General features: G+C 42.9%; 1 protein-coding gene and 1 long non-coding RNA gene across 4 annotated transcripts in view; one reads left to right on the forward strand and one right to left on the reverse strand.

Annotated features, from left to right (window-relative positions):
* Positions 1 to 17,764, forward strand: part of LOC101553547 (zinc finger protein 470) — a 54,258-nt gene that overhangs the window by 6,331 nt on the left and 30,163 nt on the right. For all 3 annotated transcript variants that reach the window (XM_055145303.1, XM_055145304.1, XM_004616928.3), the window contains exon 5: positions 14,139 to 14,229. In XM_055145303.1, coding sequence (XP_055001278.1) covers positions 14,139 to 14,229 — 91 coding nt within the window. The remainder of the gene's footprint in view (positions 1 to 14,138; positions 14,230 to 17,764) is intronic.
* On the reverse strand, positions 291 to 12,162 carry LOC129406767 (uncharacterized). The gene is made up of 2 exons (XR_008631240.1): positions 11,892 to 12,162; positions 291 to 483 (listed from the first exon to the last, which is right to left on the reverse strand). It is a non-coding gene; the product is annotated as an uncharacterized LOC129406767 (long non-coding RNA).

Genomic DNA, 17,764 nt, shown 5'->3' on the forward strand with positions numbered 1-17,764 from the left:
ATTTTAGGGCTGGTGACCATCACCAGTAAGTTCATAGAGTTCGTGAAGAAGTGTGACCCAGCCCTCAGCACTTGCTGTAAGAGTGTGTTGTGGGACAGCCTTGGTGACCTGGGGACAGCTGGTAAGGGTGTGTCTCCCAGATCAGAGTTGGGCCTGAGAGATAGTACAGGCATTAAGGCACATGCCTTGCATGCAGCTAACCTGGTTCAATTCCTGAGTACCCCTGGGTCTGGCCACTCCCTACCCCCACTAAAAATAATAAAAATCATAAACCAAAATCCAAGTCTGAATCAGTTTCATGAGTTTCCTTTTTATTCCTTGGTTTTGAATTGTGGGAGAAGGGAAGGGGCCGGGTCTTCCCAAGTGTTGGCGGTGAATTTCTGAATTTCAGCATCATTTGTACATTGCAAGTTGGTTTCTTCTTTATGCTGGAAGCATAGTCTTCAGTGTCATGCAGACACATGCCTTGTTTTTTGCTTCTTCCTGTTGAAAATTAAAACCAAGAAACTGGTTGTCAGTTTAAAGATGCCAAGAGTACGGCTGGGGAGCATGGTGGGGGTTAGTGAGGAAGCCTTGCATGTCGCTGATCCAGATTATAATACCACTGATCTGTATAATCACAAACGCTTTGATCTATTTCTCCTGCCCAGATGCAATATGTTTTGAATTTTGACGAATTATTCTTTTTACTTTTCTTTTTATCCAGTATTTTTTTTTTTTTTTGCTTATGCTTTTGGTGTTATACCAGAGAACCCATTGCCAAATTAGGGGTGGTGTAGATCTATGCCTCTGTGTGTGTGTGTGTGTGTGTGTATGTATGTGTAAGAATTTTGAGTTAAATTTTGCTAGTGGTGTGAGGTTTGTATAATTTCATTTGCCAGTGGGTATCCAATATTCCTGGTGCCATTTGATACTCCGTTCAATGTTCTTGGCACCCGCATGGAAAAATGGATAGGATGTTTACTTTAAGTGGGATCAGGTTATTAACTCTGCCCAATAAAACAAATAAGACTGTGATTTTTGGGGGGGAAGTGGGAGAGGGGGCGCGTCTCAGTGAGTCACGACGATGGTGGTCAGCACCAGCCTGTGTGAGCTAGTGGACTCCCAGTGTAGTCTCTCTGGTTAGCCCTCGCCGCCCGCAGGACTCTGTGATAAGCCCCCCCCACTCCACAGCTGCGTTTTCCTCTTGAGTGCTCGAAGAAGCGTGGGTGACCCCAGGCCCTGCCAGGCCACAGACCCCGCCCAGTCGCCAAGACTGTGATTTTTTTTTTAAGAGTATAAAATTGAACCTAGACACAGGATTTTTATTTTGGGATTCTCAATCTGTTCCATTTATCTCCTTTCTGTCTTTAGACCAGGACTTCTAGAATTTGGTCACAATAATTTTGTGATAGGTTCTGAAACAGGAAGTTGATTCCTTCAACCTTTGCTTTGTTTTGGCTATTAGAAGCTTCTTGTAATGACATGTCAGTTTTAGAATGGTTTGAATTTCTGAATGAGAAGGCTTCTAGGATATGAATGGATGGCATTAAGTCTTAAATGGCTCTGAAACTATAACTGTGTCAACACTGTCATCTCTGGCTACCAACGGGATCATCTAGGGTCAATTCAGACTCTATTTGTTTAGGTATCAATTTTGTTAGCAGTCTTGCAGTTTTCAACCTACACTCTCACATCCTCTTGAGTAAACTTAAAGTAATTTATTTTAAAGCCTTTTAAAATGTAGTTTAATTTATAATTACCATTTTGAATTAATTCCCATTCCATAGAAAAATAGCTGATTTTTATGTTGATTTATAGCCTGAAATAATTTTCATGATGAAATTTATGAGCTTTTCTCATGGATTATTTATTATTGTGGTGTTTTATTTATTTTTTTGGAGGGAGTTTGAGCTACACTTAGCAATGTGCAGACCTGTCCTGGCTCTGCACAGGAGTGACCTCTGACAGTGTTTGAGGAACCAGGTATTTGAATCAGGACCAGCTACATGCAAATCGGGTGTTTTTACTCTTGTCCTGATTTGCATGTAGCTGGTTTGAATTCTCACAGGGTTTTCTTTTTTTTATTATTTTTTTCTTTATTTTTTTACAGGATTTTCTATATATGGAATCTTGCAATTCTTCCTTATAATTTTGATGCTTAACTTATGTTTCTGATTGTTCTTGCTGTGTTGAATTTCCAGGACTGGGTTGAGTGGGAGCCATGAAAACAGACATCTTTGTTACTTACTCACCTAAGAAGGAAGTTCTTTGTGTTTTTAAAAATAAGATTTTTTCCATCTCCCTTTTTTAAAAAAAATTTTATTGAATCACCATGTGGAAAGTTAAAGTTGCAAAGTTCTCAGGTTTATGTCTCAGTTATACAATATTCAAACACCCATCCCTTCACCAGTACCCATATTCCACCACCAAAAACCTCAGTATACCCCCCGCCCCCGCCCCCCATCCCCAACTGTATAACTGATGAATTTCACTTCATTTTCTCTTTACCTTGATTACATTCCATATTTCAACACAAAACTTACATTGTTGTTGGAGTTCCCCCCAAGAAAGACAGCCCTACTACCAAGGAAGCATTTGATAATTAGTTTTCCATTGCTGAGAATGAAGAGATACGTAGCCCCACTGCTCCAAGTACATAACTCTTTTTTTTTTCCTTTTTCCTTTTCCTTTTTTTTTCCCCTCATCCCCCTTCCCGTGCCTCATAGTATGGTGGACACCATGCCGCGTTTCTCCCTGAAAATAGGAACAACCGGGAAAGAGGGATATTTCCTCTTCTCGGCTGGCGTGGGGCTGTTGCTTAGTTCACAGTCCAGAGAAGTGGCTGCTACTTTAATAACCTTCAATATTTCAACAAAAACTCATTGTTATTATTTGGAGATTTTCCCCCAAGTCAGACCTGTTAAAAAGGAACCATTTTGCATTGCTGACAATTATAGATGTTAAGTCGCTTGGACGCAGCTGCGTCCGCACGGTTTTGGATTTCTGTATAAAGTCCAGGGAAAATATTGCCAGAAATTGCATAGCCCAGCTCACAGTCCCAGTGCATTGCTGTAAGAAGTCTCTGGAATCAAAGTCTTTAGGCACAGAGGGTCCGTTTCACTCTCAGCAGCTCCGAATTTATCTGGGCCCCATTTCCCTTTGTTTTGTTCTTGGTGCCCGTATGAAACACAGTGCCTTACATGTTTGAGGTGTGTATTTTGCTGCTGATATTGCTCCTTTTACCTTTTTAGCATCATCTGGGGAGAGGGGTTAAGACTCCAGCTTTGCATCCCGCCTACAGGATGGTGTCCATCGTGGACACCACGCATGCTTCTCTGAGCACCACCAGGGGCTACTCCTGAACACAAACACAGAAATAGCCCAGAGCACTACAGGATGTGGTCCCAAAAGCCAAAACAAGCTAAAATATTGTCTTCCCAAATATTTGACTCTGCAGAATGGTAGAGTTATACATGCATAAAACTTTAGTATATTTTGGCAAATTTTGGCAGAGGATTTCTGACATTTTTCTGCTTCTTCCTATAAGCTTATAGTCTGAGATCAGATACATATTTGTATATATGTGGATACCACTCGGTAGACTATCAGCACTTACTGTAATATAAAAGGCCTGAATGTACAATCTCTCTAGGGGTTAAGGCAGTTATAGCATTGCATGGTTCCCCCAGACAGTCTGTAGTAACCCCTGAGCACAGAACCTGGAGTAGACCCCCAAGCACCACCAGGAGTCACGGAGTTACCCCTGCCCTCTACTTCCCAAATAGAGAATGAGAAATTAAGGTACAGAAACTTATCCTTAATAAATGGCTAGAAAAGTTAGGAATTTAGTCAGCCTCGTGTGAGAAAGTGGGTTAATGAAGAATTAATCTTCAGTAATCAATTGGTGATACAGCTTTTGTTGAAATTTCTCAGATGAAATACGATTCACATAAATAACATGGTCTGGTAGTAGGAATATAACTGAGTCTTGAGCTAAATCTGAAGGGCACCTTAGAGAAAATGACAACCTAGGTGTCATTTTTTGTTTGGAGTGACTCTGCCATCCTGGGCAGGGCAGACAAGAATATGAGACTGAAGGTAGGGTCGTGGCCTGTCTTTTAGGGATAGGGATTGGGGTGATTTTACTCACTGCTCTGATTTTGACTCCTTGCTCAGGATTTGTACCTAGTTTCTCATATTTCATTCTACTCCCTGGCCAAGGTTCCTGTGGGAATTCAATATGTATCTTCTTACAGGCATTGAAGACTGCTTGTGTGTATCAGCCTTTGCTTTGTTTGGGGAGACAAACCCAGTAGTTCTCAAGTTTTTTGGGGCCACTCTGAGTGGTCCTATGGATGGAACTCAGGGCTCCCATATACTCAGCCCTTTGAGTCATCTCCCTGACCCAAGCGGAATAGCTATAAAGGTCCATAATTTATAGTTTAATTCACCAATAAGTGAATTTTTTTCTACCACAGTGTTCCTGTTAGATTTCTTTTATTCTAGCATATGATAAAGTAAATATTTGTTTCCTTAATATGTTTTCAGGCCAACTGTCTATACATGAGATCCAGGAGTTATATACTAAGCAGGAATTAATTGATGAAGTAACAGACAAAACTTTAAGTACTATTGTGGAATCGTCTATGTTTCAAGGACATTTGTCTTCTATGGGCTCCTTTGAAAGGAAGCCAGTGGGTGAGAACATAGAATTCTGCCAAGGGACAATCACTGCTAACAAGACCCTTGCTCTGGAAAGAGAATGTTACTATAACAAACCTGGAAGATGGTTCCATTTGGATGACTCAAAAGAGAGTGTTCAGAATCAAGATTCCCTTCACAGTTTCTCCACAACTTCAGTGCTCATAAAACATACAGGAGTCTATGCAGGAAAAAAGCTTTTCAAATGTAACGAATGTAAAAAAACTTTTACCCAGAGCTCCTCCCTTACAGTTCATCAGAGAATTCATACTGGAGAGAAGCCCTATAAATGTAAGGAATGTGGGAAGGCCTTTAGTGACGGTTCATCCTTTGCTCGCCATCAAAGATGTCATAGTGGCAAGAAGCCCTACGAGTGTGTGGAGTGTGGGAAAGCGTTCATCCAGAACACGTCTCTGCTTCGTCACTGGAGGTACTACCACACGGAGGATAAACCCTTTGGTTGCACTGACTGTGGCAAGGCCTTTAGTGACCACATAGGACTCAATCAGCACAGGAGAATTCACACGGGGGAGAAGCCCTACAGATGTGACGTGTGTGACAAATCCTTCAGGTATGGCTCCTCTCTTACTGTACACCAAAGGATCCACACTGGGGAGAAACCATATGAATGTGATGCATGTGGGAAAGCCTTTGGCCATCACGCCTCGCTCACACAGCATCAGAGAGTACACTCTGGAGAAAAGCCCTTCAAGTGCCAAGAGTGTGGGAAGGCTTTCCGGCAGAATATTCACCTAGCCAGTCACCTAAGGATTCATACTGGGGAAAAGCCCTTTGAGTGTGGGGAGTGCGGAAAGTCCTTTAGCATCAGCTCCCAGCTGGCCACTCACCAGAGAATTCACACAGGAGAGAAGCCCTATGAATGTGAAGTTTGCAGCAAGGCCTTCACGCAGAAGGCCCACCTGGCACAGCATCAGAAAACACACACGGGTGAGAAACCATATGAGTGCAGGGAGTGTGGGAAGGCCTTCAGCCAGACCACACACCTTGTTCAGCACCAGCGGGTTCACACTGGGGAGAAGCCCTATAAGTGTGCCGAGTGTGGCAAGGCCTTTGGTGACAACTCGTCCTGCACGCAGCATCAGAGGCTTCACACTGGCCAAAGACCATATGAATGCATTGACTGTGGGAAGGCATTCAAGACAAAATCATCCCTTATCTGTCACCGCAGAAGCCATACTGGGGAAAAACCGTATGAATGCAGCACGTGTGGCAAAGCCTTCAGCCACCGCCAGTCTCTCAGTGTCCATCAGAGAATTCACTCTGGGAAGAAACCATATGAATGCAAGGAGTGCAGGAAAACCTTTATCCAGATTGGACACCTTAACCAGCACAAACGAATCCACTCTGGAGAGAGATCTTTTAACTACAAGAGAGGCAGGAGAGTTTTTAGGCAGTCTGCGCACTTTAATCATCTGAGAAGCCATACCGAAACACCGCCAGCCCACCCCTCTTTCCCTTCTATACCAAACCCTGTTGGTCTGTTTCCTAAATTCATTTGGAGTTCAACCTCACTGCCATCACCCTAGTTTGAGTTATACATATTAGCTAGAACTTCTCAATAGTCTGAAAACTGAGTTTTTCTCAGTTGTGTTTTTAATACGTTTGTTCTTCTAATTTGTTGGATTTTGTTTCTTGGGGGTCACTATCATTCATTCATGTCAAACTTATGTTGAGATCTTTTAACTGGCTAATACGTGCTTAGCACAATGCCTGGTCCATTCTAAGTGTTTAGTAATATTAGCTTTTAAAAATATTATTTTCAGTCAATGATGAGCTAACATTACTCTGAATAAAAGTGACTCAGAGTAAGAGAATGAGAAATCAGATTTTAAATCAGGAGCTGGAGTCTCAAGATAATTGAGATTTTTTTATTCCTATGTTGATTTTTTTCTTTTGGGTCACACCCAGCAATACACAGGGGTTACTCCTGGCTCTGCACTCAGGAATTACTGCTGGCAGTGCTCAGGGGACCATATGGGATGCTGGGATTCAAACCCGGGTTGGCTGTGTACAAGGCAAACGCCCTACCCACTCTGCTATCGCTCCAGTCCCTCCTATGTTGATTTAAAATTAGGTTTCATAAAGTTGGGTTATTGTGACTTTCCACTTTATCTGTGTAAATGTAAGGTAATATAGCCTTGTTGGTAAGAAAATTGTATTTTTGAGTGTATATTTAACAATAGGTCTAAAGAGTACACAAGTAGGATACTTTGGGCTAAAGTACAAAAACAATGAAATAAAAGGCTATATGCATAATGTTTCAATTGGCATTTGCTTTGGAATTGGGAAAGCCAATGAGATGTGTTGTTTCAATTCATGTGAGCTTATGAAATTCCATGGAACATCTAAGGAACCATTGAGTGGGGATTAGTAAACTATGACTGATAGCTGAAATTCCACCGTTTTTGTATGATCTGTGAGTTAATTTTTTTGTTTGTTTCTGTTTTTTTGGGCCACATCTAATGGTGCTCAGGGTTACTCCTGGCTCTGCACTCAGGATTCAGTTCTCACAGGGCTTGGGACATATGGGATGTCAGGGATTTAGGGTCAGCTGCATGCAAGGCAAGTGATTTACCTGCTATACTATTGTCCAGCCTTAATCTAAACAATTTTTTAGTGGTCTAGTGGTACTTGGTGGGCCATGAGATGACAGGAATTGGGCCAGGGACCCTCTGTGTAAAGTGTGCACTCTAGCCCCTTGGGCTGACCTGTAAGATCTAAATTCTAAAAATTTTTAATTTTTTTTTCTTTTTGGGTCATACCCGGAGATACACAAGGGTTACTCCTGGCTTTGCACTCAGGAAGTATTCTGGCGGTGCTCAGGGGACCATATGGGATGCTGGGATTTGAACCTGGGTTGGCCGCTTGCAAGGCAAACGCCCTACCCGCTGTGCTATCGCTCCAGCCCCTAAAAATTTTTAATTCTTAAAAATTCTGACAGCACAAAATTTCCAGAAATTTTAATTTGTAAATAATGGTCTATTGAATTGCAGTCACATATTTGTTTCTGTATTTCTTATGGCTGCTTTCTCTGTGCAGTGGAAGAGTTGAGTGGCTACAACTATTATTTTTATTTTTTGGGCTTTGGGCCTTATCCATGATGCTCTGGACTGACTCATGGCTCTGTGCTCAGGGATCACTCCTGGCAGGTTCCAGGGACCACATGGGGAGGAACCCTGGTTGGCCACTTGCAAGGCAAACACCCTGCCTGCTCTGCTCTACTATTGCGGCCCCTGCAGCTGTTATTATTAGCTAAATATTTGACCTACAAAGCGACACATGTCTGTGTATCTTGGGAAAGTGTTTACAGATCCTTGCTCTAGCACAAAAAGATAAAGTTTCTGCTCATCTGTGTGCATAATATAGATCTTACCTCAGAAAGAAAACTATATACAATTCATGAAAGAGTTGATATTAATATATTGTAAAAGGAGAAAATATTTTTCTTGCTGACAATACTACTAAAATGTTTGGAAACTGTTATTCACAGAATCCTAGTAGGATATGTTTACTTGGACAGTTTTATTTAAAACAACATAAGTGGGAAAGAATTCTTGGGAAAGAATAGCGAGAAAATTTTGGTAAGTTCTTTGCACAGGATATTTTGGTTTTTTGTTTTATTTTTTTTTTCGCCACACCCTCTGGTGCTTAGGGGCTTCCTGGCTCCACGCTCAAGGATCACTTTTGTGAGCTTGGGGACCATATGGGATACTAGGGGTTGAAACCAGGTTGACTGCATGCAAGGTAAGCACCCTACTCATTGTACTGTCACTTCAGTCCCTGGATTTTGGTACATAATTATCTTTGTATGATTGGGGTAATGTTTTGGAAAATTGGTTATTTACCCTCAGAATTAGAAGCACACTTAGAGAAAAATCACATTTGTACTTAACATCTGATTATGAATAAATACATAAGGGGAAAGCGAAAAAGCTTCATTAAGACAGAGTCCTAGAAGACAGGGAAGAGGGGAGGCCAGAAAGTTTGTCGAGACTAGTGACAGCACCTGTGCAGTGCATATTAAATGATAATCACTCATTTAAATCGATAAGAAAATTAGTGCATATCAAGTCATGTCACTGATGACGGATACAAATGAACAAAATCTCTTAAGCTTGTGAATTAGAAAAATGTAAATTGGGTTATATGGTTTTTCAGTGCAGTCAAACCTGGCCTGGATAATTCTGGCATGGTTGTTACATACAGAGCAGGTGCCCATTAGCAGTATAAATTGTTTTTCTATGTTCTGGATGCTGTGGCATCAACATTATATATGTGTGGTCTTAAAAAAGTAATTTTAGATCTAGGAGTTGCATCCACTGGAACAAATGGATGTAAATTAATGTTTGCTGCAAAATTGTTTTAATCAGGACAAACAGGATTTTGGTCTTCTGCAAAATAGATGGATTAATGTGACTATTCAATACTGTATTATTGTTCAGTTAGTAGAGATTGTACTCTGGGTATGAGTCTAAAGAGAGTTGACATTCTACAATTTATTAACTTAAACATGTAATTTGCAGAGCTTTATGGGTGTAATAATTCATAGTAAAAATATTTGGTATATATAGGATAACACTGGTTTGCCCTTCCTCTCTGGTCATAGGGAGCTTGGGTTTGTTGATTGCTCCCCCGACCTGTCAATTACTTTTGCCTTCTGATCAGACTCTGCAGACTTGTAAATATTGTTTTTCTCGTCTCCTTAGTGTCCTTTGCATAGTTAGCTACTTCAGAGCAATTACTTTTTGTATGGATATAGTTAAAAAGATAAGCTTATAACTTGGAAGTTAATTGACTCCAGATAATATTAGCTCCTGGACATCCACTCTCTCAACTTAAGCCTCCCATCGAGGGACTGGATGGACCCAGGGCAAGCTGTGAGCTATGCTGGCATTGAAATGTGCCTGGCCAAAGTGCCATAATGCTTAACTATAAGCTAAGAGCATGGACATGGACAAATTCTGTCATGATACAAAAATAGCTAGATTTGGACCCTGCTAGGGTTAGGAATTGATTAATCCAGCCTGAGCACTGTAGCCTGAGTCTGGCGAGATGTTCCCAGAAGAGTCGCCCTGCAAGCCTAATTGTTTCTATTACCGTGTCCATACAGAATGGAAAATATTAGGAAGTTGAATTAAGATGTTAATAAAGTTACGGTCTAAGGAGAGACTAAACGCACCTTAAGTGCTATTTTGCCCTCCTGGACTGCAGGTGGTCAGGAAGGCTTGAAAAACATGTTGTGCTTCCTTGGGGAGGCATGGCTTGGGAGGCGTGGTTAGGGAAGAGGTGGTAAAAAGAAGGTAGAGAGAGAGACAGAGGCAGAATGAGGTAGGACAGAGTTGAGACAGAGTGAGTGGAGAGGTGGAGAGAGTATTGTGGAGCAAGTTAGAGAGCGGGTCGGAGAGAGCTGGGAGAGTGGGAGAGAGTTGTGAGAGTTGTGGAGTTTGGGAGAGCTGAGAGATGGAATAAACTAATCACCAACCAGCTTGGCCCTCGTTCCTCCTTAGTCTGTCCAAGGCAATGGCCGTCCCAGGTGGGAAAGTGGCTCGAGAACACTGAACACTGGCAGTGAGAGAGAGCCCATGAATATCCGTTAATGTGTGATCACCCCTAGTGACACCCAGGTTTACACAGCTCCGATGAGGTACTTGCACAGGTATATATGTGTATGTTTGTATATATGTGTGAAATTATATGTGTATATTTTAAATATTTGCTTTAGTGTTTTTTTGCTGTTAATACTTTGCTTCATTTTGCATTGGGTTCTGGTCAACTCCATTCACACATGACTCCTATGATGCCAGTCAGAATTGGAAACACAATCTTGAATGTTGTCAAAACAGGTTTTCTTCCACTCAGTGTTATTTTTTGATTGATAGGGGCCCTCACACAAGGTGACATTGTGGAATTTCACTCCTGAACTGTAAATAGTTGGAATCGAGCCATGTTTGGCAGTTACCTAGAGATTTCTCCATCTCTCCCTCATCCATTAAAGTAACTCTTGCTTTTTTCACATCCTAATTTAATTTTGTTCTTCAAACGTGCATAGTACCTTGTTTTTCAAAATTTAAATTCCAAATTTATGTCATCTTTTTTCCCACCTGAAAGAAGCTAGCCAGTGTTGAAGTTGTTCCCACCTAAAGGACTCTAACCAGTGTTAAAGTTGAGAATTGATTATCAAGCTCTAGTGAAGCAAAGCATTAGAAATGACTAAGTGATGGAGACAGGAAATAGGGCATGTGTCCCACCCAGGTTCAGTATTATCACACTCCTGAGCATCGCTGGGTACAGCCCTGGAGGTCCCCAAGGCAGCTTAAGAAGAACCATTCCCTACAGTCTTGCACTGCCCTCTTGGATGGTCCAATAGCATAAGGAGACGCAAACTCCCTTAGCACTGCTAAAGGGCCCTTCCCCCATAAGGATTGGTTATTAAAGGCGATGGAATAAGAAGTTTTGTTTTCTTGACAGCAGGTCATAAACATTGCCACAGCCATTGTATGGTTCTTACCAAAAAGTAAAGGTGATGAGGAATGTTCCAAAAGTACTCATCACCCATATCTGTCATGGAATTAGACAAAAGTAAAATGGCGCATGAAATTCTGGTTTTAAGAACAAATGTTTGAATTCAATGCCTTTTGATTAATTTATCGGCAAACATTTCACTGCTTCCAATCAGGTACTGCAATTGTTGAAAGTCAAACGGACCGGTAGGTCCAATTAACTGCTGATTTATGACGCTAATGAGATTCCCAAGGGCCTTATCAGTTGCGTTACATTTAATTCTTGGGAATGATTTGAATCTATACGAACTGGGATAGTTCATGTAGATTTTTGAATCCTTCAAAAAGGATTCAAAGCTCTTTAAAACGATACTCTAAGGACTGGAGAGATAGAACAAATATTAAGTTGTTTGCCATGTACCTGACGGCATTGGATAGAGTCCCCAGCACCGCTAGTAGTGATCCCCGAGCGCCTCCCGGTGTAGCTTAAACGGAAAACCGACTAAACCAAACAAAGTGCAAAAACACTTTGTTCAATGACGGCACAATTCTAAATAGGACTAACAAGTCCTAACAAGGACTAACAGTTTCATAAATAACTAGTTGGCATGAAAGAAAACAGGTTACACACTCCAGGTAAGTCACAAAACGCCGTGCACAGACCACACAAATCCAGACGTCGCCTACCGCCCGTGACTGCGCCTCGGATCCAATGCGCCTGCGCACGCCCGCCTCCAGTGGGCCGCAGGGCGATGGCTCCCTGAAGCTCCCGAGGCTTTGCTCAATTCGTCAGCGGTCCGTACTTCTGGAACCCGAGTCGGCGATGAGAGGCTCATAGGAAATTCTGTTCTCAAGCATGAGGGGGTTGTAGATGACAGAGAGGTTGCTGATCCCGGAGAGGAGCCGTATCTGGTCGCTTGGTTGCCTAACCTGCCTCTTCGTGGGTTCCTGCCCGGGACTACATTTCCCAGGGCGCTTGGTAGCGGGAGGAGGCGGGGCATCGCGCACTTCCGGCCAGGATTGGCTGCGTCCTAGGAGCGTCGCTGTCCCGGCGCTGAGGGGTGTGGCGGCGCGGATGCGGGAGCTGGCGCGTCGGCGAGTGAGCGGTGCGGGCTTCGTTTGAGCTAGGCGGGGTGAGTGGCCGCTGCTCGTTCCCGTCGTGCGGTGGGAGGAGCAGTGAGAGCCGCCCGCTCTGCCGCGTAGCTGCGAGTGGACGCGTGGCTCGAGAGGCCCTAGCAGAGCGTCCCCGTCTCGTGGGCCGGGGCGGGAGTTGCGGGACTTGGGTCTTCGGAGGGTCTCTGCGTGGACCGAGCACGAGCTGAGGGGGACGCGCCGCCTTCTCCGTCACCAGGTCAGAATTGGGGAAGCCCTGTTTAGAGGGGACTCCGTGTCCTGTCGTGTGTGTCTCCAGGCTGGCCGCGGTGCCGCTCCCCTGCGCCTGGGACACGGGGAGCCTTTAGCCGGATCCGCAGAGCGCTCCGGACCCCTCCTCCTCTCGGCCGTCTAGCCCGTGGGGTCGCCTCTGACGTGCGGGTGATAATACATGAGCCCTGGTGACCGAGTGCAGGTGACCTCAGCTCCCGGAGACAGAACGAGCCTGTAACTATTTTTGTCCTGTTACTTTGTCAGCCACATAGGCTTTGTTATACCGAGGGTGGCACCTCCTTAGGAGAGTTTTTCCCCAAGGGACTTAACCTCAGATTTGATCAGATTCTGACATAGGGGACACAGTTTGTGTTGTGTCTGTGTGATAACATAACATGTTGTTTGTAATATAACTTGTAGGACAGAGTTAATTGTGGTAATAAGGAATGTTTGTAGTATAACATGTAGAACAGAGTAAGGCAGGTTAGGTTGTGGTTGAGCTCTTATTTATAACAGCAAAGGGCTCTGCAGAGCTTTCTTCTGTGACATAGCATCAAGTTCTATGTGTATTTTTAAAAATATTTTAAAATATTTATTGGCACTCAAGATTTCAGAAAATTTATTCTGATTATCCCAGGGTCAGAATTATCAGCAATTTGATCAGTGGCTGAATAAATAGCGGTACTCCTACATTTAAAAATATCAACACTTTTTTCTTAAGATTTTATTATTGAATCACTGTGAGATCTTTACAAAGCTGTTCATAATTAGTTTTTAGTCATACAGTGTTCCAACACCCATCGCTCAACCATTGTACATTTCCCAGCACCTGTGTCCCCAGTTTCTCGCCCATCACCTCTCCCTAACCCTTCAGCCTGCCTCAATAGCAGACAGATATTCTCTGTCCCCCTCCCTCTCCTCCTCCCCTTTCTTTTTCCTCTTCCTTTTGGGTGTTGTGGTTTGCATCATAGATACTGAAAGGTAATTGGGTATATTCCTTTACTTACTTTAATACCCAGTTCATATCCATTTTAATATTTCCAGCTATTGTCATCCCTTCTCTATCTTACCTACACTCTGCCCCACCTGTGTATGTGTTTTTAAACAGAATTGTGAAGGTTAAGCAACTACTGTAATATGCAGCACAACTAGTAAATTCTTGATCATCAGTGGTTGGCTTGGGAGGAAAAGGGTTATAGTTAACCTTAAAATCCATGTAGAGTGGCCTTAACAGTAGTACACTGGGAAGGGCATTTGTCTTGTATGGGGTCTACCTAAGTTAGATCTCTGGCACCCAGTATGGTACCTCGAGTCCACCAGGACTGATCTCTGAGCATAGAGCCAGGAATCAGCCCTTAATATCACCTCCTGTGGCCCCAAAACAACAAAATATCCAGAGCCGTGTGAAACTCCAGAGGTACATTTCAGTTGTCTCAGTCAGTGCCAGAATTTAGGGCACATGTTGTGTGCAGGAGGAATGAGAACAGAGGGACTGAAGGGGAAAGAGAATTTGTGTGCTTTGATTGTTAGAGCCCCTCCGGCTTTTGCTTCTCCTTTCTCTTCCCCCAGGCTGGCCATTGAAGATAAAACCCTCCTCCAAATGAGGAGCCAGGAAGAGGATGAGTTGGCAGGAATTGAACATCTTAAAGTCATGTGCCCAGTGAGTATTTCCTCTGCCCTATCTAAAATATAGTTTTGAGGAATTTGGTTTCTCTTCTGAAAATTAAGTTTGTACAATGTCTTTTCTGGAACCTGGTCTTATTTCCTCCGTTTCTAAAGAGTGATAGATAGGGACAGATTCAAACAGCCTAGTACCTCTGCAGAGCTTCTGCATATTCTTATTACTGTTTATTCTTCATTTAAGATATGAGCTATCTGAGCCCTTCTCTTGTGCCTAGTTTTATTCATAAGCATCTTTAGTGCAGAAACACACTTTTTTGGAGGGTGGGGTGGAGGGGCACATCTGATGATACCCAGGGATTACTCCTGGCTCTGCACTCAGGAATTACTCCTTGTGGTGCTTGTGGGGACCATATGGGATGCTGGGGATTTAATCCAGATTGGCTTCATCCAAGGCAAACAGCCTATCCACTGTTATTGCTCTGCCCCCTCCCCCCCTTTTTTAAGTGAAGCAAAACAGTTATCATAGAAAGAAAGAGGAAGAAAGGAAGAGAAGGGAGAGAAGGTGGGCTTATCCAGAAGTGAGGATGCAAAGGAGAGAAAGAAAAGTACATGTTCAAGAGAGAACACAGCTTGGAAAAAAGCCCAGAAACACATTCTTTTTGGAAAATGTGAAAATCACTTTCTGGCTGGCCCTTTGGCTGCAGCCCTGGGTCTCAGTGAGTTTACTGTCTGGAGAAGTGAAATAGCAAACATTTCTAGTCATCTTTTTTCCTTTTTTGTGGGGGGGGGGATGGCCCACACCTCGTGGTGCTCAGTGACTACTCCCAGCTCTCGGCTCTATGATCATGCCTGCAGTCCTCAGGGATTCATATATTGCCAGGAATTGAATCTGGCACTTAGTCCATTGAGGCATCTCTGGTCTAGCAAACATTTCTTTACAATCTGAGAGGTGCTGCACGTGGTGATTAGATTTCCTTTGGAGTAGGTGGGGAGGGTGGTTAATCCCCCATATCCAAACTATTGGAGGAATTAGAAAAATGCTCTTTATTCTCTGTATCATTATTTCTTATGGACCAGGCAGTCTGGCAATAGTATTTCTCTTAATTTTATCTCCTTGCATCCTTGGTGAGAGATCCTTTTGCATAATACAGTCTGCACTGTCGTATTCTTTTTTCTTTTTGGTTTTTGGGTCACACCCGGCGATGCACAGGGATTACTCCTGGCTCTTCACTCAGGAATTACCCCTGGCGGTGCTCAGGGGACCATATGGGATGCTGGGATTAGAACCCGGGTCGGCCGCGTGCAAGGCAAATGCCCTACCCGCTGTGCTATCGCTCCAGCCCCTGCACTGTCGTATTCTTATTGCTAGAAGAAAAAGGGTGGATTTCACAGAGGAAGTGATTTCTGAGGTGCATGTGGAAAGAAATGGAGGGGAGCTGCAGGCACAGGTGAGGCGGGAACATTCTGACCAAAGTATGTACCACTTTATTGTGGAACCGAAGGCATCTTAAAATGCAAAAGAATATTTTACATTCTTTTCTGTTTTTTGGAGGATAACACAACAATCAATGCCTTGCTCAACAGATGAATTATTGTCAAAGTTTTGCTATTTTAATAGAAAGTACTTTGTTGATCATCCTTTATAATTTAATGTTTTTGACCCTTATTATTGAGTTTGACTTTAGTTCCTGAAGTTTGATGTTTTTCTCCATCAAAACATTTAAATTTTTTGCTTTTTGGGTCACACTTGGCGATGCATAGGAGTTACTCCTGGCTCTGTGCTCAGGAATTACTCCTGGTGTTTCTCAGGGGACCATATCAGATGCTGGGAATCAAACCTGGGTCGGCCACGTTCAAGGCAAACGCATTACCCGCTGTGCTATTGCTCCAACCCCCAAATCATTTAAAATTTTAATTTTTTAAATTTATTTTTAGTTTGGGGGCCAGTTATGTCAGTATTTAGGATTTAGTTCTGGCTTTTTGCTAAGAGATCACTCCTGGCGGGGCTCAGGTCATATGAGGTACTGGAGATTGAACCGGAGTCAGCTATGTGCTAGGCAAGTGCCTTACTCACTGTATATGCCTTACTCACTGTACTAATTCTCTAGCCCTAAAACATTTTTATTTTAAAATTTGTGTTTTGATTAACAGTAGGAGCTTAAGAGGTAAAACTTATGTCTTGATTAAAATATTAAATTTTCAAATTTGTTATAAGAAATTGTTGAATTTGATTTATAAGCTTAACTTTATAAACTTAATAAACTTAATAACAAATAAAGAAATTTGAAATGGTTGCTTAATTTTAGTTTTTAAATTTGTTTCTTTTTTTTGTTTTTGTGCTGCACCTGGTGGTACTTGGGGCTTACTCCTGACTCTGTTCAGGAATCACTCACAGTGAAAATTGTGAGTGCAGAGAGAACCATATGTGGTGCCTAGGTCAGCCGCGTGCAGGGCAATCATCTTAACTCTAGTGCTATCTCTTTGACCTCATGCTTTTATTGTTTTGGGGCTATATCTGTTGGTGTTCAGGGCTAACTTCTGGCTCTTCTCAGGGATTACTCAGGGTGCCAGGGATTTAACCTGGGTGGCCATGTGCAAAGCAAGCTCCCTACACTTTGTACACACTCTCTCTCCAGCTCCTCCACCTCCCAATGTTTTTTTAAATTTTATTTTCATTTTGTTTTTGGGCCATACCTTGCAGTGCTCAGGAAGCATTCCTGGGTTCCTCACTCAGGAATTACTTTGCTGGTGCTTGGGGATCATATGGAATGCTGAGGCTTGAACCTAAGTCTGCTGCTTGAAAGGCAAGAACCCAGCCTACTGGCCTATCTCTCTAGCCCACTCCTTGTGTTTTTTAATTTTTTTATTAGTGAATCACTGTGAGATAAAGTTACAGACTTACAAACTTTCATGCTTGCATTTCAGTCATACAATGATCAGGTACCCATCCCTCCACCCAGTGCCCATTTTCCACCACCAATAGTCCCAGCATCCCTCTCACCACCCCCACTCTGTCCCCTCCACCCCATTCTGCTTCTGTGGCAGGACATTCCCTTTTGCTCTTTGTCTCCTTTTGGGTGTTGTGGTTTGATATAGAGGTATGAAGTGGGCATCATGTTAAGTCTGTAGTCTATTTTCAGCCTGTATCTCCCATCCCTAGCGGGCCCATCTACCACCCTTTGCTTGGTGGTCCCTTCTCTATCTGAGCTGCTTTTCCCCCCAGCATATGAGGTCAGTTTCTAAGCTGTGGAGTAATCCTCCTGGTACTTATCTCTTCTATTCTTGGGTGTTAATCTCCCATTCTGTTACTTTATATTCCACAAATGAGTATGATCTTTCTATGTCTGTCCCTCTCTTTCTGACTCATTTCACTTAACATGATACTTTCCATGTTGATCCAGCTATATGCAAATTTCATGACTTCATCTTTTCTAACAGCTGCATAGTATTCCATTGTGTAGATACACCAAAGTTTCTTTAACCAGTCATCTGTTCTCGGGCACTCGGGGCTTTTCTGGATTCTGGCTATTGTAAACAGTGCTGCAATGAACATATAGGTGCAGATGTCACTT

Source organism: Sorex araneus, chromosome 8, assembly GCF_027595985.1.
Source record: "Sorex araneus isolate mSorAra2 chromosome 8, mSorAra2.pri, whole genome shotgun sequence".
Classification (NCBI taxonomy): Eukaryota; Metazoa; Chordata; class Mammalia; order Eulipotyphla; family Soricidae; genus Sorex; species Sorex araneus.